General features: G+C 41.7%; 1 protein-coding gene across 1 annotated transcript in view; it reads left to right on the forward strand.

Moving 5' to 3' along the window:
* Positions 1-23,626, forward strand: part of SLC12A3 (solute carrier family 12 member 3) — a 95,823-nt gene that overhangs the window by 45,522 nt on the left and 26,675 nt on the right. Inside the window, exons 12-17 of the mRNA XM_077454731.1 lie at positions 3,206-3,313; positions 8,740-8,863; positions 12,727-12,828; positions 14,362-14,517; positions 17,855-17,954; positions 20,717-20,828. Coding sequence (XP_077310857.1) covers positions 3,206-3,313; positions 8,740-8,863; positions 12,727-12,828; positions 14,362-14,517; positions 17,855-17,954; positions 20,717-20,828 — 702 coding nt within the window. The remainder of the gene's footprint in view (positions 1-3,205; positions 3,314-8,739; positions 8,864-12,726; positions 12,829-14,361; positions 14,518-17,854; positions 17,955-20,716; positions 20,829-23,626) is intronic.

Genomic DNA, 23,626 nt, shown 5'->3' on the forward strand with positions numbered 1-23,626 from the left:
GATGGCTGCAATATAAGCCCTACCCCCCAAATAAGCCCTAGTTAAAGTCCTTGTAGGTCTTATTTTCAGGGTAGGGATTATTTTCGGAGAAACAGGGTAGGGCTTATTTGGGGGGTAGAGCTTATATTGCAGCTATCACCGACAACCACGCTAGGTCTTATTTTCGGGGGGAAACAGGGTAGCAGCTAGACTTAAAATCAGTTTACTGAATCAGATGGGGCGGCTATTGCGATTGTTTGCCAGAGGTTACAGTGTATCATTACCGCTCCCTGACTGGTTGCTAGAGGTTACAGCACACATTACGGCTCACTGATTAGTTGTTAGAGGTTACAGCACATGATTTTTGCTTGTTGATTGGTTGCTAGAGATTACTGTGGATATGATCTCAGCGGGGCATGATATATATATATATATATATATATATATATATATATATATATATATCAATGCCGCCGGCCGCCACTATTTACACATCAATGCCGGTGATGTACATGTAAACACAGGGTCTGCAGGTGAGTCATCCATACACAACAATAGGGCAGAGCTGGGCAGCATTAGTAGCAGCACTTCACACTGAGATATTGGGACACAGCATGGGACTAAAACCTCAAGGGACGAGGGAATTTAAACCAGGATAGTTGGCAAGTATGAGGCAGCTGCTTTGGGCCCCACAACAATGACAGGGCCCAGGCAACTGCCCCTTTTGCCCTGCCTTAAAAACGGCCCTGAGCACAGCAACTACCAACAATAAAGGAGGTGCGGATGAACGTAACAATCCCCACCCCTCCAATTACTAAATGCATTGCATCTTATGAAAAAAATGCAAGCGTTTCTCAATAGAAAAGGTGCCAATCAAGCGACTTGCTATGATCAGTGTACACCGGCCAGAACTGTGAGTCTTAACGCCAGGCGTTCAGTTTTAGATGAATGAAAGTAAAAGTTTTACAGAATGCTGCAGCCTACACACAGGGCACACAATTTATTAGTGTGAATGTATTTGTCCTGTGCACATGTCCAAATAATGCTTTTCGCTGAAGTTCTGATTTATTTCATTCAACTCTGTATCCATAGTACATTAAATTGGAATTCCAGTTAAAAATGAAACTCAGCCCTATGTATAATAACTAAAAACTATTACCGTATATACTCGAGTATAGGCCGACCCGAATATAAGCCGAGGCCCCCAATTTACCCCCAAAAAAACTGGCAAACTTATTGACTCGTGTATAAGCCGAGGGTGAGACATGCCTGTCCATCCCTGTGTGTGTGTCCGTCCATCCCTGTGTGTCCGTCCATCCCTGTGTGTCCGTCCATCCCTGTGTGTCCGTCCATCCCTGTGTGTCCGTCCATCCATCCCTGTGTGTGTGTGTGTCCATCCATCCATCCATCCCTGTGTGTGTGTGTGTCCATCCATCCATCCCTGTGTGTGTGTGTGTCCATCCATCCATCCATCCCTGTGTGTGTGTGTCTCCATCCATCCATCCATCCCTGTGTGTGTGTGTCTCCATCCATCCATCCCTGTATGTGTGTGTCTCCATCCATCCATCCCTGTGTGTGTGTGTATCCATCCATCCCTGTGTGTGTGTGTCTCCATCCATCCATCCCTGTGTGTGTGTGTCCATGTGTGTGTGTGTGTGTGTGTGTGTGTGTGTGTGTGTGTGTGTGTGTCCAGCCTACCTGTGTCCCGAGCCTGTGTCCCGAGCCTCCGTCCCGTGCCTTGCCTCCTTGCCTCCGTCCCGTGCCGTGCCTTGCCTCCTTGCCTCCGTCCCGTGCCGTGCCTTGCCTCCTTGCCTCCGTCCCGTGTCGTCCCGTGCCGTGCCTTGCCTTGCCTCCATCCCGTGCCTTGCCAGGATCGCCGCTCTTCGTCGGCGCCTCGGCGGCCATTCTAAAATTCAAAAGCCGCGCCTCCGCCTTCGCCTGTGATAGGCGGAACACTGAATTTCCCAGCAGCCTGTGTTCCGCCTATCACGGACATCGTCTCATCCTCGTCCGTAGTACGAGGATGAGCGGATGTCCGTGATAGGCGGAACACTGACTGCTGGGAAATTCAGTGTTCCGCCTATCACAGGCGAAGGCGGAGGCGCGGCTTTTGAATTTTAGAATGTCCGCTGTCTGACACGCTGATCGAGCAGGCAGACAGCGATGACTCGAGTATAAGCCGAGGGGGGCACTTTCAGCCTCAAAAAAGAGGCTGAAAATCTCGGCTTATACTCGAGTATATACGGTACATTATGCATTATTGTAATTGCTGATTGTCTGATTAGAAACAATAGTCTAATCTAGACAATCAGCAATCTCTCTAAGATTTACTGACAATGGTGTGCCTGTACAACTGAATGGCACTTCCTGGAACCATTGTCCGTGTCTGTGTATGAATCACAGCACAGGTCCAAACACCCCTGCCCCCACCAGCGTTGGTGCAAGGATTTTTGACACCCTAGGCGAAACCTAATTTTGCCGCCCCCATTGGCTCCACTCCTGACTCCACCCCATATGCCCATGTGACAGAAGGCGCTGCTATACAGGAAGCATCGGCTCTGCTTCCTCTAGTGCTGGCTCCAGTGCTGCGCTGAACCTCTAATTATACTACTGGTCGGACTGAGTTAGTTACATGCTGCAGCCTGCAGAGGATGCACACATGGAGGGAAACCAGTGGCTGGGCGCCCCTAGGCAGCAGTGCGCCCTATGCGATTGCCTAGTTTGCCTAGTGTTAACACCGGCCCTGCGCCTATCCTGCCGACCCCACCTTCACTCAGCTCCACCGACGTCACACACAGCTCCACCCATGTCCGCCCAGCTCAGCACCATTTGTTATGTTGTCCTTATTCATGAGAGCTCTGACAGCAATGTGATTCAGCACCACCTATCCTCCTTGCCTTTGTTTGGCTTGCAGGAGCGACAGAGCTGTAAAAGAACCTAATGCGCCTAAAGAAACCTCTTTTATGCATTTTTACATATATCAGTGTACTAGTATGTTGTAAATGATTGTATGGAGTTTATTGAAATCAAGCCTTTCCTTTCCAGATTTTTGTACATACACTAAAATACTTATAATTATAAAAATATAAGGCTATACTATAGTTTATATGGCAATACTATATTTAGTTTAATTTTAGTTTTAGTTTAGTTCTGATATTAGATTTTCTGGTTTGGTTACAATTGCAATCTATAATTGTCTAATATAATCTATAAATGTTTTATTTAGGCAATGAGCATGGTGTCAGGATTTGCCCCTCTTGTAACAGCAGGGATTTTTGGTGCCACGTTATCATCCGCTTTGGCTTGTCTGGTCTCTGCACCAAAGGTGTTCCAGGTATGGCTACAGATAGCAGAAAGATAAATCTGCATATATTACACATATTTTTGAATGACTAGGAATGTGTGCTTTAAAACATTACTAAGCCCTTGTACACACGGTCGGACATTCTGACCACAAAATCCGTCAGATTTTTTCCGAGGGATTTTGTCCGAAACTGGTGTTGCATACACAACGTCGGACAAAGTTGACGGAAAATCCGATCGTTCGGAACGTGATGACCTTCGTTCATTACGACGGCACTATGTTCAGGCTAGTAGCCATTAGCCTTGGTCTCGTAATTTGATCTGAGCATGCGTGGCACTTTGTCCGATCGGAAATTCTCTACAAACGATCGGACTAAGTCCGATCGGATCATGTTGTCGGAAAATGTTATATCCAGCTGTCAAACTTTGTTGGTCGGACATTCCAACGGAAAAAGTCCAATGGAGCCAACACATGGTTGGATTATCCGACAACACGGTCCGATCGGACATTTTCCATCGGAATGTCCGACCATGTGTACGGGAACTAAGACTTTACTCTATAGTACTAACATAAAGTTTTATAACAGCAGCAATTGACTATAAATTTTCATTTGACTAATGAAAGGCAGAAAGTGAAGACAAGTGCCAGTCTGTTATTGTTACACCATGCAAACTTAAAAAACTTATTATGTGGCATGACCAGTATCCTAAGAAGTAGGGATGAGGGTCAGGTTTTCCTCCACCGTGTATTTGCAGCAAACACCAGGAATTTGCGAATTGCAAAGTTTTGGCCAAAAATTTACAGGGTCACAACCAGAAATAAAGGACAACCTATAATGAAGTCCATAGCATTTGCCCATAGTTAGCTGAGACACTTAAGAGCTAATCATTTGAAGGAAGAGATAGCCCAGCCCGCTTTATAGAAGGCAACTATATTGTCAGTGTGTCTTGGAACTGTTAGGTAGAGCTGACAATTCAATATAGATAAATACTTCTATACATTTTATTTTTTTTGTCATTGGTGCATGTCCCCAATAGCAGTGGCCATCTTCCCCTGCCTTTTGTTTAACAATATCTGCTCTACAAATGGCTTTATCGAAATAGCAATTTAACCCCTCAAGGCTTCAGTTGGGTTGGCTGCAAAGTTTGTGAACTGCGAACTCGGAGAAAGAATCCCAAACTGTTCACAAACCAAATCCAGGTAGATTTGTTTATCTCTACTGTTGAGTAGGGATGAGCCAAACACCCCCCGGTGCGGTTCGCACCAGAACTTTCGAACGGACCCCAAATTCGTACGAACTTTAGAACCCCATTGAAGTCTATGGGACTCGAACGTTCGAAATTAAAAGTGCTAATTTTAACGACTAATATGCAAGATACTGTCCTAAAAAGGGTTTGGGGACCTGGCTCCTGCCCCAGGGGACATGGGTCAATGCAAAAAAAAGTTTTAAAAATGGCCGTTTTGGCGGGAGCACTGATTTTAATGACCATTAAAGTGAAAAAAAAGTGAAATATTCCTTTAAATATGGTGCCTGAGGGGTGTCTGTGGTATGCCTGTGAAGTGCCACGTGTTTCCCGTGTTTAGAACAGTCCCTGCACAAAATGACATTTAACGGAAATAACGTCATTTAAAACTGCTTGCGGTTTTAATGTTATATCTGGTTCCTGCAATATGGTTGAAAATCATTGAGAAAAATGGCATGGGTAGCCCTCCCTGCCCATTACCAGCCCCTTTGGGTCTTGTACGCATATTAAGGGGAACCCCGTACCCATATTAAAAAAAGGAAATGCGAGTGGCCCCCAGGCCCTATATACTCAGAATAGCAGTATACAGGCGGTGCAAACAAGACAGGGACTGTTTAGATTTGTTGTGTTAAGTTGAATCTGTTTGTAATTTTTTTTTTTGGTACATTTTTAAAGTGTAGCTCAATCTCCTACAACTGACTGCAAGCTCTATTTAAAACGAGCAAGATAGTTAGCTATATAGGTGGATATAGCGGTGTATACTGCGTTCACAGCACGCAGACAGCACGCATAATCTCCTAACACTGACTGAAAGCTCTATTATAAAAGATAGATATATCGCTAGCTATATAGGTGGATATAGCGGTGTATACTGCAGTCAGGGCACGCAGACAACAACCACTATAGAAGAGCAAGAACGAAAAATCGGCCAATAACGATCGGTGTGTACTGTGTTGAAGGTACACAGAACACCCACTAACTGCTACAGACGCCAACACACTACACAAGGCCACTGCGCTGGCGGCTTTATATAGTGTGGGGCGTGTACTACACAGCCTGAGCTATGATTCCTGTGGCCAATCATGGCTCTCCTCGCTGCCGGCGCTGTGATTGGCCAAGCATGTGGGGTCACAGTGCATGCTTGGCCAATCATGAGCCAGCAATGCACTGCGTCATCGCAGTGCATTGTGGGCCGTGAGCGCCACACGAATTTGGCGCGAACGGCCCATAACGTTCGGAATTCGCCGAACGGGCGGACAGCCGCTGTTCGAGTTGAACGTATGTTCGACTCGAACACGAAGCTCATCCCTACTGTTGAGTAATCAATCCTGGTGGAGAATGAGAATGCATCCCAATGCTGTTGACAGTGGATACATCATTTTCTTAACTCAACCGCCTTGAGTTCTGCTTTAAAACCAAATGTCTGACACAGCAAAGAAAAATAATTTTACCCGTTTGAGTTTGATTACATTTCTTTTGTTGGCCTGTTATTAATTTTTCATTGAAATTATTGATTACCGCTCAAACTTCCCAACCATTACTTTCAATTAATGAAAAGTACCACTCTTTAATCAAAAAGATTGTGATGTCTCTTGTCATTTTAGTATTATATAGCTCCATTATTGTATGTTCATTTTTGCTCACATGCCTCCACTGCACAGACATTCACTGGGAAGACCAGTGTTGCTGCTGTTTCATCTCCCCCAGCTCTCTGAACTCCTTATGCAGCTGAGAACAGAGGGTATGTGAACACTAAGGCCGCGTACACACGGGCGGACTGTTCGTCCAACTTTGTCCGCTGAACAGTGTTTCAGCGGACAGTCCGCTCGTGTGTGGGCTTCAGCGGACAGTTTCAGCGGACAGTCTGACGGACAAAGTTTTTCGGAATTTCCGTAAGACTGTCCGCTGAAACTTGGTTTGAGCGGACAGTCCGCTCATGTGTAGGCTTGTTCGTCAAACTAAGTTCCGCGCATGCTCAGAAAGGATTTACACGCCGAAGGTTGCATTGCAGTGTATAGGACTTCGAATCTCTCGTCCCATCGTACGTGCCGTTCACGTCATCGCGCAAGTTTTCAGCGGACTGTTCGTTCGTCGTGTGTGGTCAAGTCCGTTCATGCTAATTTTGAACGGACTGTTTGTCAAACTGTTTGACGAACCTAGTTGGGCGGACAGTCCGTCCGTGTGTACGCGGCCTTACAAAAAAAAGGGAAAAAAGGTATTTAAAATGTTTTTTTATGTATATACAAATGTTTTGCGTTTAATTTCTATTTTAAACTGAATGGGTTGTTTCACAAGGCGAGGGTTCACATATACTTAAAATCACATAAAAGCAAAATAGCCAGAGGTCTTTGTCCAAAATTAATTGGGTTGGTCTACACGTTTCATGGATCACCCCACTTCTTCAGGACCTAGGATGCTTGTTCTAGAAACACAGAGATTATAACTCCCAATATTCTATAATCAAAGCAGAACATCAAGTGAAATCAAAACTTGATACATCCTGACAGCAAACAAGGTAACAAAAGCTTTCCAAAACCAAAAAAGAAACCAAATTTTGAGTTATAAATAAATGAAATACAGTATAATATTATATTGATATTAGAGGATGCACCCCTATTAGTGAGAGTTAACCCCTCTACCTCAAATAGTTCCAGATACACAAAAAAAATGTGCAGACACTCACAGATCCCCGACCAGATGTATGCAATTAATAAGAAATGGGTCCACGCTTTGCTTAACCATAGCTTTGTGTGTAAATCAGACACACAGTGTAACATTATATTACATTATATATATATATATATATATATATATATATATATATATATATATATATATATATATAATGTAATATAATTATAATTGCATTATATATATTATATAATAACATTATATAATTACATATAATATAATTATAATATAATTATTAGTTTTGCTTCATTTCCCAAGTAAAATCAGAAAATCAATTATTTGCAGAGAGATTTTTTTTCCCACTAGTGGGTTGCATGGCAGTGTGTTAGAAAATAATACTGTTCACATCAAGCCTTAGGCTCGGTTCACACAGGGGCGACACGACTTGCAGCGTGGCTCACAGACGCGACCTGCACACGACTTCAGCGGCGACTTGCAAAACGACTTCTGTATAGAAGTCAATGCAAGTCACCTGAAGTCACCCCAAAAATAGTACAGGAACCTTTTTTCTAAGTCGGAGCGACTTGAGTCGCTCCTATTAGAACGGTTCCATAGTACAGAACGGAGCGCGACTTGTCAGGCGGCTAAGTCGCCTAACAAGTCGCTCCTGTGTGAACCGGCACTTTGACGTTGAGGCTCTCTTTTATTTGTGTGTATATATATAAGGCTTGATGTGCAAAAGGATTATTTTCTAACACACTGCCATGCAACCCACTAGTGGAAAAAAATTCTCTCTGCAAACAATTGATTTTGTGATTTTACTTTGAAATGCAGCAAAACTAAGACCCCTTTCACACTGGGGCGTTTTTCAGGCGCTTTAGCATTAAAAAAAGCGCCTGTAAAGCGCTTGAAAGAAGCCTCATCTGCAGTCCCAATGTGAAAGCCCAAGTGCTTTAAGAACCCTTTCACAATGTCAGCGCCCGAAAAACGCTCGTAAAGCGCCGCTTAAACTAGCAGCGCTTTACCAGCGTTTTTCGAGCGTTATTGGGGCGCTTTTAACCCCTGCTAGTGGCCAAATAAAGGGTTAAAAGCGCCTACAAAACGCTGCTGCCAATAGCGTTTTTCAGGGGTTTTTCTGGCGTTTTACAGGCGCTTCCCATTGATTTCAATGGGAAGGGCCGCGTTAGGAACGTTGTATTCACCGCTCCAAAAGCGCTGCAAAGAAGCTGCTTGCAGGACTTTTTTTTAACGCCCTGCCAGCGCAGCGCCTTGGTGTGAAAGCACTCGGGCTTTTACATTGGGATTGCAGTTGCAGCTTCTTTCAGGCGCTTTTTTTAACGCTGAAGCGCCTGAAAAACGCCCCAGTATGAAAGGGATCTCGGTGTGAAAGCACTCGGGCTTTTACATAGGGATTTCAGTTGCGGCTTCTTTCAGGCGTATTTTTTAACGCTAAAGAGCATGAAAAACGCCTGAAAAACGCCCCAGTGTGAAAGGGGTCTAAATGTCATAGTCCTCTACTTACGTGTGTTTACATTGGTTTGTTTAGAGCAATTATCTGTGTTTCTCTCTGTTTCTGTACAGTGCCTCTGTAAGGACAACCTCTACCCACTGATTGGCTTTTTTGGGAAAGGATATGGGAAGAACAATGAGCCTATCCGTGGATATCTCCTCACATTCCTCATTGCGTCTGCATTTATCCTCATTGGTGCGTCACATTCCTCATCAGAGTACACTTAATTCTAAAAATTCATGAATACCAGTTTTTTAAGACCGAGTATGAGCATCAATACTTTTTCTCAAGTACACACCGATAACAATTACCGATACCTATTTTTAGTGTCATGTGACGGCTTTTTTAGACTAATAAAAAATTACGGGTTCACCTAGTTCAGATATATGTGAATTGGATGTGTTTCATACCGCTTCCCATTTGCATGACATGTGAACCCAAATCCTTTTCTATGGAGCCGAATCACGTATGTGTGGGCCAGCCGCAGTGCGATCTAAAAAAAGAGTCAGCTCCGATTTTCAGCCCAGTTTAGGTGCTATTTCCAATGTTATACACTTTAACAATTCACTTTGGAATTGCACCTGAACCGCTGAACAAAACCGCACTGGACTCTTTAACAAATCACACTGCAAACTGGCCCCGCACAAATGTGATCCCAGACTTAGGCAGCGATTACAGTCTGTGAACTTAAAGGTATCAGTTTTAGTATCGGAACATTTGCACAAGTACTTGCACTTAGTTTCGGCACCGATATCAGTATCGGTACAAAGCTACTTAATCCTATCCACTCAAAACAATGTTAGCAAAATTTATTTTCTAGGTCTTAAAATTTAGTACAGTTATAGTAGAACTATAGACAACACTTTTTTTTCCCCCATTTTAGATATTGTAAGGAAGGGTTATAACCTCAAATTTTTTTCCCATCTGTGTCCCATTGGAGAGACTTACCTTCACTTCCTATGCCATAGCCAAAACAGGAAGTGAGAGGAAATCTCTGCAAATTAAAGGAATCATTTGGGGCCGACCAGATCACCAGAACTAGTGTACTTATTGGAAGATTTCCTCTTTTTTACTGTTCTGGGGACAACCCAAAATTCAGAATTTCGTTTTTTAAAAACGAAGACAAATAGAGAGGGTGAATCTCCCTAGCAGGTGTACAAGCAACAATAAAAACCTGACAGGTGTTCTAATCCATCTCCACCTCATCCAAAACTAAAAAAAATAAAAATTTGCTTTTAATTATACTTTAACCACTTAAGGACCGCCTCACGCCGATATACGTTGGCAGAATGGCACGGCTAGGCATAATCATGTACCTGTACGTGGCTCTTTAAGTGCCAGCCATGGGTCCTGAGCACCGTGACCGTGGCCGCGGGACCAGCAGACCCGATCGCCGCTGGTGTCCGGCTATCGGGTCACAGAGCTGAAGAACGAGGAGAGGTCTGTGTAAACAAACCTCTCCCCGTGCTTCCTAGTGTGGCGGTCACCAATCGTCTGTTCCCTTTTATAGGGAAAGACAATCAGTGACGTCACATGCCAGGCCACGGCCCCCTACAATAAAAAAAAAACACATAATGTTACACATAACCCCTACACTGCCCCCTAGTGGTAAACTCCTTTACTGCCAGTGTCATTTACACAGGAATCACTGCATTTAAATAGCACTGATTGCTTTATAAATGACAATGGTCCCAAAAATGTGTCAAAAATGTCCGATGTGTCACAGTCACAATAAAAATCGCTGATCATTACTAGTAAAAAAATAAAATTTATAAAAATGCTATAAAACTATCCCCTATTTTGTAAACACTATAACTTTTGCGTAAACCAATCAATAATCGCTAATTGCGATTTTTTTACCAAAAATATGTAAAAGAATACCTAAACTGCGGGAAAAATTTTTTTTTTATATATTTTTTGGGGATATTTATTATAGCAAAAATTGAAAAATATTGCATTTTTTTTCAAAATTGGCGCTCTATTTTTTTTTATATCGCAAAAAATAAAAACCGCAGAGGTTATCAAATACCACCAAAAGAAAGCTCTATTTGTGGGAAAAAAAGGATGCCAATTTTGTTTGGGAGCCACGTCGCACAACCGCGCAATAGTCAGTTAAATCGACGCAGTGCCGAATCGCAAGAAGGGGCCTGGTCCTTTGGCTGCAAATTGGTCCGGGCCTTAAGTGGTTAAGATTGTTTTAATAAAATTCCATGCGAGAATGATGCCAGTACCTATCTATCTATCTATCTTTTAAGTTTTCTGATCACTATGGACATTTTGTTTTAGAGCCCTTTCTTTTTTTTTTATTTGACATATTTCAATATAGCAGACCAAGTTATAACAGACCAAGTTACAGCATCAGTATATATTTTACAATTTTGTTTCCTTATACTACTAGTACGTTCTTTCCTCATTTTCCTATTTATTTTGATTGATCCGTGCAAAACATCTTTTTATATTTTTATGTTTTCTTTCTTACTTATCACTATCATATATACTTCCTAACCGTCCTTTAGACACAAGTATTTACAAACATATACACACAAAAAAAAAAAACACGCACACACCGGGCGACAAATCCATAGCGTAATTTCCATAGTGAGTTATATAACTCAAGCTGACAAAGGAGAAGATTGTTTCTACCCACATCTTTTATCGTTACAACAATTTTTTTTCCCCTGCCCTCTGGTATAACCCTCTACCCCGTATTCCTTTGAATACCACGTTTACTGACTAAAAGACTAAGTAGACATATGCATGGATTGATTCATCGTGACCAATGTGGCTTTATCCCAACAAGGTCTACAGCTATTAATATAAGGAGGCTTTATTTGAATATGCAAATACCAACTGATAACACTGGGACGAGAGCGATTTTGTCACTCGACGCTGCGAAAGCTTTCAATAGTGTCGAGTGGACATATCTTTGGGAGGTGTTGCATTTGTTTGGCCTGGGGACAAGTTTATAAAGTGGATCAGGATGCTGTATGCCACTCCGAGGGCATGTATGCAAATAAATGGCACGGTTTCAGAATTTTTCCCACTATACAGAGGAACGAGAGAGGGGTGTCCCCTGTCTCCTTTACTATTCGCATTGGCCCTTGAACCACTGGCCGAGGCCGTTTGACAGGTGGAATCTATTTGCGGATTTATTAGAGGAACGAGGATTGAAAAAATCTCCTTGTATGCTGATGATGCATTACTGTTTCTTGGGGATACAGAAGGTTCTTTAAGCTGCTTAATGTCACTAATAAAAAAAAATTGAATCGTTTTCTGGATACATTATTAATTGGGATAAATCCGTACTACTTCCCTTAGACAATCCAGGTTAAGAGAGACCCCCCCCAAGTTAAAATAGTGTCATCAAAGCAAGAACTGAGCAATCAAAGACTGCTGATTGCTCGGTTCTCATTGCTCGGTGATTGTCAGAACGAACTGCACTGCTGTGATCCACAAACGAGCCAAACAAGCTTTGGGTGTACTTCTCCCTTAAGGATCATTATATGCTAGTGGGGATTCCTATTTTCATACATATGCCAACCAGATAATTGCTGGATTGGGTCCTGTTCACTACACAATTTGTTTCCATTTTCCATTGGATATCAAGAATGTTAATTCTTGAATGTTAAATTGAAGTAACATTGCAATTATTTATAATGTGGTAAATATTACAGCTGCAGGGCCCAGTCTGTTTTTGACATATGCCATTTAGCAGTTAATTTTATTAAAGGTTTGTTTTTCAATAGTACAGCCCCTTCCTATATATTCACTTTAAAACCCTTATTTACATCCACCCATTTGATGAACATGCAGAGCAAAATGCCAGTGAATATACAGTGCACACAGACAAATCTAGACAGGCATATACCAGTATATATATATATATATATATATATATATATATATATATATATATATATGATTTTTTTTCTTTTTTTTTACATACCTACAAACTATTCCAGGTTGGCTTCCTACAATGTTTTGTTTGCTTATGATCTTTCTTTTTATAAAACTCACATGTAAATACTCATGCATGGTTACAAATTTATCTTTTGCAGGTGAACTAAACACCATAGCACCAATCATCTCTAATTTCTTCCTGTGTTCATATGCGTTGATTAATTTTAGCTGTTTTCATGCTTCTATAACTAACTCACCAGGTAAGTATGCCAGTTTTTATCTTGTACATTTTACCAAAACACAGCAAGATAAAACCTATAATGGAACAGGCATCCTTCTAAATTGTAAAAGTTGCCATCATGTAGGCAGGTATAAATATTCTGTACAGTATTCAGACTCAAAATAGCCCCGCTAGTGACACAGTGAATGCTCAGTATGTTTCTTTAAAACAGGGGTCTCCAGACTTTCTAAACGAAGGGCCAATTTACTGTCCTTCAGGCTTTAGGGGGGCCATACTGTGGTCAGTGGGCATAACAATGCTGCATCATTGGTTTTAAGCATTGGAGGGAAGCATAGTGCCCCATTGTTGGTATCAGTGGAATGAATGGTACCCCATTGTTGGTGTCAGTGGAAAGAATGGTGCCCCGTTATTGGTGTCAGTGGGAGGAAAAGTGCGCCATTGTTGGTATGAATTGGAGGGATAGTGCCCGATCGATGGGGTCAGTAGGAGGAATAGTGCTCCATTGTTTGTGTCAGTAGGAGGAATAGTGCCCCATCGTAGGTGTCAGTGGGAGGAATGGTGCCCCATTTTTGATGTCGATGGGAGGAATTGTGGCCCATCCATGGTGTCACTGGAAGGAATGGTGCCCTGTCATTGGTTGGTGGAATAGTACCCCAAGGGGCAGAGAAAGGCAAGCTAAGGGCCACATCCAACCCCCAGGCCACAGCTTAGAAATCACTCCTCTAAACCATGGTAAGGATTCACTGTAGAGTGAACTGCTCTGATCATATGCAGTTCACTGTCATCTTGTACACAACCGCATCTCACACATTTCCTCCACAAAACTGGAGGTGATTCTTTGAAGGAGCAGGTTTGAACCTCTTTAGGATCTTTCATGTCATGTGACCGCTGTGACAGCCAGTCACAGTGGTCGCATGATCAGAAACCCCGTCCGGCCTCCCGGCATCAGAAACCTCTTAAAGAACCAGGAGGTAGCAGTGTTAAGGAACACCTGGAAGTGTTAACTGTGCCTAAGCAGAAAATGTACCTCTTATCTTCAGTTCCTTCTGAAAACATGCAGGGCACTTCCTGGTATATGAGGGTGCCTATGAACTTCTGTGTCTACAGCCCTATAGCTGTATATCTGCAGTGTGAGATCATCTAAGGTGTTTCTGCCTCTGACCGTTAGTCTCAAGAGATTTGGAGTAATATTTGGTAAAGTCACTTCTATGCTGCTCACTGTTCTCCTTGCTGGAGGTTTTGACCCTGCCTCTACCAAGATGGCTGCCTTCACATAGAAACAGTGTAGAATAAGGCATTATAAGTCAATAATGGGGGAAAGATCAGCTGCAGGGAGACCACAGATAATACTAGAAATTAATAAAACAAATTCTATTGGCCTTTTTTTAATGTCCTTTTTTTGGGGACACATCTTCCAGAGTTTAGTTTCTCTTGAACCATACAGCACAAATCAGAGTTTAATTATCTTTTTCTTACAAGTTATATCTGTTTCATATGTATAAGTATAACAATGTAATTTGATCTTTTATATATAATGTTTTTTCCCTGTCAGGCTGGAGACCGTCATTTAAATACTACAGTAAATGGGCATCACTGTTTGGAGCAGTAGTCTCTGTAGTTATTATGTTCCTGTTGGCTTGGGAGTCTGCTCTGATCGCTATTGGTATAGTCATATTTCTACTGGCATACGTCTTATACAAGAAGCCTGGTATGTATGTACACAATGAGTTATCTGCCCCTCAGCTATTGCTAGTCCCCTGGGAGAGGAATTAAAATGTGGCACAGTGTTTACATTGTGATAGCCCTTGTTCACACGGTCGGACATTCCGATGGACAATGTCCGATAGGACCGTGTTGTCGGATAATCTGACCGTGTGTGGGCTCTATCGGACTGTTTCCGTCTGAGTTTCCGACGGACCAAGTTTTCCAGCTGGGCTATAAAATTTTCTGACATGATCCGATCGGACTTTGTCCGATCATGTGTAGAGAATTCCGATCGGACAAAGTGCCACGCATGCTCAGATCAAATTCCTAGACCAAAACTATTGGCTACTATCCCCGTCGTAAAGAAATAACGTCATCACGTTCTGAACGATTGGATTTTCCGACAACTTTGTCCGACCGTGTGTGTATGCAACAGTTTCGGACAAAATCCATCGGACAAAATCCAACGGATTTGCTTGTCAGAATGTCTGACCGTGTGTACAAGGGCATAGTGTATCATTCATAAGAATGTATGTCTAAGAAATGTATATATGTTGCTTGCTGACTCTCTCACAAAATAAAAAAAATAGAAATAAAGATTTTATGTTATGAAGAGATAAACTTGCCTATCCCAACACCCATGCTGTAGGATTTCTGGCCCCTTGAAGAGCACTGAGATGCCTGTCACCAGTCCCTGCATTGCTGCAAGATGCAATAGTGAGGTGGGGCTGGCAGGAGGAACCTCAGTGCTTAGCAGGGAACCAGGAAGCTGACACACCCGGAAGTGCCTCAGATGAGTCGGACATCGACAGCATAGGTGACAGAACAGATAAAGATGATATCTTTTCTTTGCAGGGGAACCTGACAGAGTCAGTTTAAACATGGAGCCTAAATCCTTATTGAAAGGTGGCCTACACGTCTTGTCTAAAGAGTAATTAGAATTTATTTTGGGTAAAAACATATTTTAATCAGCTATGGATACTGAATGTGTTAAACACATCCAAAAAACTAAGCTCATGCTCTGGACGTCACTACCGGGGCACCAGTAGCACGAGCACGAGGGTGGCGCTCGTTTTGTTTTGCAAGATTTTAATGTTTTAAATGTGAGTACCTTGGATACGTTCTTTTATAATAAATGTGAAATATTTTACATACTATTGGGGTCCCTTCTTCCTTGCTTTATGGTAAATTGTGACCACATCGCCTAAGTGCCTAGTGGAAACTCACCTGCAGGCTTGCAGAGCCACAGATCCAGCTAAAGCATTCCACAGAGTACAGTGTTTTGGATCGACCAATGCTGTTTACCTTACAGCAGTAAGGTAAGGGGCCACTGCACCTGATGTTTGAGTGCACCAAGAAGCTGCAAGACCACCCAATCACTCAATTTCCTATTTGAGTCACTTATTCATGGACTCCTCTAGTTCTGGCACCTAGACTCACGGATCACATATATATTATTGGTTTTACATGTGAATGACTGTATTGGCACTTTGCATTTACTTACTCAGCCAGACATTTATTACACTGTATTTTCACATGTGTGTCACTCATGCACTTTATTGATTAAGTGGTTTTACTCACTGCAAGTTTGTTTTAGCAATGTGTTTTTGATTTCACTCATGCACTTTATTGATTAGTAGATTTCACTTATAGTAAGTTGTCTCAGCAATGGGTTATGGCACGTATGCACTCAAGGGCGGACTGACCATTTGGCCCCTCAGGCACTGCCCGAGGGCCCCGGGTCACTAGGGGGCCCCATCAGGGTTGCCAGCCTCAGTAAAACCAGGGACAGTATGTAAAAATCTGTGTTTTTTTTACATCTGTCTCTGAAATGTCCCTTACCGACATCCTTTTGGTCTAAAAATCCTGAGATCATAGCTGTCCCTCCTCTTCAGTACCTTCTCAGCCAATAGAAACATGTATGCGTATACTCTGTGATTGTATACTGTGTGTGTATATTGTGTGGCCCCATAATCTCTGATTGCCTGGGGGCCCCATAATTCCCTGTTGCCTGGGGGCCCCATGAGTTGTCAGTCCGCCCCTGTATGCACTTTATTCTTTCATATAATTAATTGTTTATATTTTAGAATTATTTATTTTAGTAGTGCGATTGCACTCATCAGTACATCTGATTAGCACACACCACTTTTACCTTGGAGCACACCACCATACATTGAGTTTTCTTCTATTTATGCCGCATTACTATTCTCTTTGGAGTGCCCAAAGGTGTCCCATCTGTTACAATCCTATAGTGTATATTCACAAAAAAAATAAAATTGCTGTGCCCTGCTAACGAAAAAGTGGCAACCCTATGTGATAATATATCTCTCTATCAGAGCCCCAAAGAACAGTAAAACCCTAATAGGGGTTATCATCCTTCCCAATCCTTTCCAAAACAGAAAACATTTTGTCTGGGTATTTTTCTGCAGGTGATCTAAGACAGTTGCCCTATTCACCTAACTATCTATAGTTTGGCAATAACCACCTTAACCATCCCCAGGACTCCGCTGTCAGGTGAAAAAGTCAGAGGATATTACAAGTCACTATCATGGGATTCATGTCTGCAAGACCGTGCAAGTGTCCCTATTACAGTGTGAACACAGTATGTGTCTTTTAAAAAAAAAAAATTAAAAGACACATACTGTCCTTTAAAAAGTTTTAAAAATATAAAAAGTTTCAAAATTTTAAAAGTTTCAAAAATTTGGAGCAGTATGGGATTTTTTTCGAAAATTCTGACGGACCTAGAAATAGAACATGTTTTAAATCTTTCCGACGGAATCAATTCCTATCGTGAAAACCGTTCGTCTGTATGCTGTTCCGACGGACCAAAAACTACGCAAGGGAAGCTATTGGCTACTGGCTATTGAACTACCTTTTTCTAGTCCCGTCGTACGTGTTGTACATCACCGCATTCTAGACGTTCAGACTTTTGTTGTGATCGTGTGTAGGCAAGACCGTTTCAGCGGAACTCCGTTGGCAAAACCGTCAGAGTTTATTCTAACGGAAAAAACGTTCGTGTGTATGCAGCATAAGTGTTATTGAACTGTGACACAGAAAAATCAGGTCTTTTGCCTTGCAAGGTAGGGCTGTGTTATATTGCAGAGCTATGTAAATCCCAAAACTGGATGGACAGAATTACCAGTTATAGGCAGGATAAACTTTATACAATGTATGTATTTCATCTGTGTATTTAGATGTTTGGCTTAAAATGCTGGAAGGCATTTTTGAGATGTAAGAAAAAAATAAAAAAACAGGTTCTAGTACTTACCTCAATATTAAGTTTTTAATTTCACACTTCAATAGCTCAAGATGTGAAAATTACTGTACATATTCTCATTTAGAGGCAAATTGGGGTTCCTCTGTGCAAGCTGGATCCTACAACATGGCTCTTTCCTACTGTGTGGGGCTCAATCAAGTAGAGGACCATATTAAAAACTTCAGGTAACATAAAATCTTGGCTTCTCTTTGTTCATGCCGCGCTCCATGAGGAAAAGCGCAAACATTTCTATATTACATTTCTAGTTATAAGTTGACACGATTTCTGGCAAGATCAACAGGTATTTTTTTTTTTAACGTAACAAACAGATATACCAACTCTGAGAAAAGTAAAAATCCCCCCTTACAGTAGGTCTGTGCCAATGCTGGCATAGGTGAAATGTTTGTTTCTATCTGGATGGTAAAACACTTTCACACAGTAGCGTAATATTGATTGCAGTAAGGCTAGCATTGAACCCCCTAACCCATGGACTGTTAGCCCTGCCTGAGTCTCTTCCACCAGAATATCCACTTTAAGACCAGGCCTTTTCTGACACTTTTTATTTACAAGTAAAAATCTGTATTTTTTGCTAGAAAATTACTTAGAACCCCCAAACAATATATATTTTTTAGCAGAGATCCTAGAGAATAAAATGGCGGTCATTGCAATTTTTTTATGTCACATAGTATTTGTAAAGCAGTTTTTCCAAACACAATTTTTTTAAGACAAAATATACTTTAATGAATTTTAATGCAAAATAAGACATTATAGAATACATTTTTGGGGTAAAATATAAAGGATGATATTATGCCAAGAAAATAGATACCTAACATGTCGAACTTTAAAATGTGGAATGGTAACAAACTACAATACCTAAATATCTCCATAGGCAATGCTTTAAACATTTTACAGGTTACATATTTAGAGTTACAAAGGAGATCTAGTGCTAGAATTATTGCTCTTACTATAACGTTGGTGGTGATACCTCACATGTATTCATGCATGAACTACATATGCGTTTGCCTTATTCTTACACTGTCCCTTTTTTTTTTTGCGCTTTTATTGCTATCAAAAGAAATGTAAACATCCCTTGTGATAACAATAATCATGACAGGTCCTCATTACAGACACATCTGAGGTCTACAGTATAAGTCTACTGACAGCATCTGATCAAAAAAAGAAAAGGCTATTGATCTGATGCTTTCCAAAAAAAATGTATACATCCACTGTAAACCATAAGAGACGTCACAATGCCGCTCCCAGGCTTCCTAGATAATAGGTCTCTGTTAACCTCTGTGGCCAGCTGCAAAAAAACGTCCGGTCATTTACCAGGGTTGCCGGGGAGAACGGTAAGCCCGAGAAGCATGGGGTTCTAAAAGCAATCAAGCAGTTAACTAGCTGCTTGGATCACTTTTATCAGAAAGAGAATCGTCGGCTGCAAAAAAACAATAGCAGGGTTTTGGCTGACAGCTGCAGCCCTAGCCTCGGTAAACCACTATGTATATATACGTATTGCGGTCTTGAAGTATATATATGTAGCTTGCTGGAGCATAAGATCAGGTAAGTAAAAGTGCTTTACCAAGTCCCCTAGAGAGAAACTAGCATTTAACCCTTGCAGTGTGAGCATAGCCCTACAAGGGTGCATTTAGATTTTTCCTGGAGTTCGGCCTTATCAGATTAAAAGGGACCAAATAAGAAAAGTTAATTTTTATGCTTTCAGTGCACTTTATACAATGATTACTGCAAGTGCAATTTATAGTAAATGCCTGAAATGAAAGTGTCTGTGTTATTCATAGCAATTTAGTTGCTAAATTGCTTTGAATAACACTGACAAAAAACTGGAAGCTGATTTCTATGCACAGCTGCACCAGATTTTACACTCTCCAGTTTTAGCAAATCAACCCCCTAGTGTCACTTGTTGCGATGTTTTGGATCTTGAAAATGTTTGTTCACATTTTTTTACTTAGGACTTCAATGTCGTAAAAATCATGGAAATCAAGCTGAAGTGGCCTAAGAGATAATAACCGATACCCAGTTCTGGTGGTAACCCTATTTCATAGATGAATTAGGGGAATTAACAAAGCATGACTTTATGCTTGCACCATTCTTCCAATATGAGAAACCAGAGCAGTTTCTGCTCCTAATTAATAAAGGGGCAAAGGATCTTTTGGTAAGTAGAAGCAATCTGCTCCGTTATCCTTCTGTGTCTGAGCCAGATGGCATACTGAGCAGAAGAGCAGGAGCTGCTTTCCCTGGCTCCCTCTGCTGCTGTTGCTCAGCTGAGAGCAAGAGGGAGGAGATACATGGTTTTGCAGGCCTAGAACTGCTGTTTTTTTTTTAAGTCACTTCCATGACTTTGGCCACTACAGGCCTCCTTTTAAAAATACTAGATGTCTGAATATGTCAGAATGGTATGTTTCACCCAGAACAAGCATACTGTATATCATGCCAGAAAAGTGTCCAAAATGGTTAATCTCCATACTTGTACTTGGTCAGCAGCCAAGAAAGCACTGAAGTCAAAGCACATGGATGACAACTATGGAACTAGGATTCCAGGATTGTACCCAGGTTCACATTGATAGCGGGAATGAAATTGTGTGAGTTTAGCTAAACTCGCAGGATTTCATTCCTGCATGTCCGTCCTGACTTCGGAGGCGAATTTCGGGTTGCTGCACAGATGTCTATACAAATCACACCCCAAAGTCGCCCAAAAGTAGTACAGAAGCTACTTTTGGAAATGGGTGTGGCCCCGCAAAGGTTGGCGTCGCACTGATTCGGAAAGGTGCCATTGCCAGCAATAGCCGCCGATTTGGCATGCGATTTGACATGTCAAATTGCATGCCAAATCGCTGCAATGTGGACTTGAGCTATAGGACAGAATGTGGCTGCCACTAAAAGTCATTGTATGAGATTTCTCTTTGCTAATTGTTTTTATCTGTTTGCCTAGGCCTCAGTGTTTAGTCCTGACTGGACCTCCCAATTTCCGGCCTGCTCTTGTGGATTTTGTGGGAACATTTACAAAAAAACAAAGCCTAATGATGTGTGGAAATATAATTATTGTAAGTTTCAATAAGGCTTATTTAGTTTAAAGAACTCACGCTGAGCTCCGGCCTATATTGAAGTGTTAAAATGATCGCTACAAGAGAATTCAATACACTGTGTGGCTCCAAACTCAAAGCCAGCTTCTAAGTTCACCATGCTTCACTCTCCATAAAAGAGACAATTTATTATTCTTGTACACCACCTAAATATCCACACATTTCTATATTTTATATAATTTACATTGTTCAGGACTAGATTTACCAATAGGTACAGTAGTCTTGTGCCTATAGGCAGCAGAGGGAAAGAGGTAGCTTTTCCCTGTATACAGATTAGATGCATATTTTTTCCCATCATCAGAAATACAATTATCTCATACAGTGGGGCAAAAAAAGTATTTAGTCAGCCACCAATTGTGCAAGTTCTCCAACTTAAAAAGATGAGAGAGGCCTGTAATTGTCATCATAGGTATACCTCAACCATGAGAGACAAAATGTGGAAACAAATCCAGACGATCCAGACATTGTCTGATTTTTGAAAGGATTTATTTGCAAATTATGGTGGAAAATAAGTATTTGGTCAATATCAAATGTTAATCTCAATACTTTGTTACATATCCTTTGTTGGTAATGACAGAGGTCAAACGTTTTCTATAAGTCTTCACAAGCTTGTCACACACTGTTGCTGCTATGTTGGCCCATTCCTCCATGCAGATATCCTCTAGAGCAGTGATGTTTTGGGGCTGTCGCTGGGCAACACGGACTTTCAACTCCCTCCAAAGGTTTTCTATGGGGTTGAGATCTGGAGACTGGTTAGGCCACTCCAGGATCTTGAAATGCTTCTTACGAAGCCACTCCTTTGTTGCCCGAGTGGTGTTTTTGGGATCATTGTCATGCTGAAAGACCCAGCCACGTTTCATCTTCAATGCCCTTGCTGATGGGAGGAGGTTTGCACACAGAATCTCACGATACATGGCCCCATTCATTCTTTCATGTACACGGATCAGTCGTCCTGTTCCCTTTGCAGAGAAACAGCCCCAAAGCATGATGTTGCCACCCCCATGCTTCACAGTAGGTATGGTGTTCTTTGGTTGCAACTCAACATTCTCTCTCCTCCAAACACGACAAGTTGTGTTTCTACCAAATAGTTCTTCTTTGGTTTCATCTGACCATATGACATTCTCCCAATCATCTTCTGGATCATCCAAATGCTCTCTAGCAAACCTCAGATGGGCCCAGACATGTACTGGCTTTAGCAGGGGGACACGTCTGGCACTGCAGGATCTGAGTCCCCGGCGGCATAGTGTGCTACTGATGGTAGCCTTCATTACGTTGGTCTCAGCTCTCTGCAGGTCATTCACTAGGTCCCCCCGTGTGGTTCTGGGATTTTTGCTCACCGCTCTTGTGATCATTTTGACCCCATGGGGTGAGATCTTGCGTGGGGCCCCAGATCGAGGGAGATTATCAGTGGTCTTGTATGTCTTTCCATTTTATAATTATTGCTCCGACAGTTGATTTCTTCACACCAAGCTGCTTGCCTATTGCAGATCCAGTCTTCCCAGCCTAGTGCAGGTCTACAATTTTGTTTCTGGTGTCCTTCGACAGCTCTTTGGTCTTCACCATAGTGGAGTTTAGAGTGTGACTGTTTGAGGTTGTGGACAGGTGTCTTTTATACTGATAACAAGTTCAAGCAGGTGCCGTTAATACAGGTAATGAGTGGAGGACAGAGGAGCCTCTTAAAGAAGAAGATACGGGTCTGTGAGAGCCAGAAATCTTGCTTGTTTGTAGGTGACCAAATACTTATTTTCCACCATAATTTGCAAATAAATTCTTTCAAAAATCAGACAATGTGATTGTCTGGATTTGTTTCCACATTTTGTCTCTCATCGTTGAGGTATACCTATGACAAAAATTACAGGCCTTCTTAAGTGGGAGAACTTGCACAATTGGTGGCTAACTAAACTTTTTTGCCCCACTGTATATTTTTATTTACACATTGTCATTTTACAATAATGCGACCAAAAGAAATGTGTGTAAAAGTATTGATTTTAGCTAAGGTGCCTTTAATACAGGCACCCTAAACCTAACATGGCACCCGGTGGGGTTTAAAATACATGCAGTTGCCAAATTTGACGGTCCGCACTGCTTGGCAGACTCGCCCACTGAAATCAATGGGCTTCTGCCAACGTGGTATTTCAACGCAAAATGAGGCTTGAGAGTATTTGCCCAAGCCTCTAGTTTTATAAATATGTCTGTAAAGCTGGCCATAAATAGATCGAAATTTGGCCAGCTCAGCAGGAACTGGCTGAATTTCGATCCATCGGTGGGCATCCTGATTGTAACCATCGATTGACTTCAGTACAACCAGCCTATTGGATTTTTTTTTCGCCAGATCACTGCCAGGGGCTATAGCCTCCAGTAGTGATCATTGTATTCTGTTGGTGGAGAAAGTTTCCCATTGGCAGAACACAATATTGCTTCAGGAGGTATTTCCCCATCAACATGGACTATGTTGATGGGGGAATCTAGCAATTTTCTTTCCTACAGGCGTGGTTGAAGGAAAGAAAACTGCATAATGTATAGTCTACCTAAGTTTTACAATTGAATTGTTGCTGTTATAGTAAATGGATAGCGTTCCAAGTGTAATATTATCTCCCTGAACGCTCTCAGGGAATGTGGATGGATAGCAAATACATAACTCAGCCTAAGTAAGCTCAACACACATTGCAATTTTATTGTATAATATTCTTTTAGATCTACCAAAAACTCAAGGGTTTGTCTGATTGGATACACATTGATCAGATTAGGTAGGTCCTCAT

Source organism: Lithobates pipiens, unplaced genomic scaffold, assembly GCF_037356315.1.
Source record: "Lithobates pipiens isolate NorthernLeopardFrog02 unplaced genomic scaffold, aLitPip1_a1.2 Scaffold_10, whole genome shotgun sequence".
NCBI classification, from domain to species: domain Eukaryota; kingdom Metazoa; phylum Chordata; class Amphibia; order Anura; family Ranidae; genus Lithobates; species Lithobates pipiens.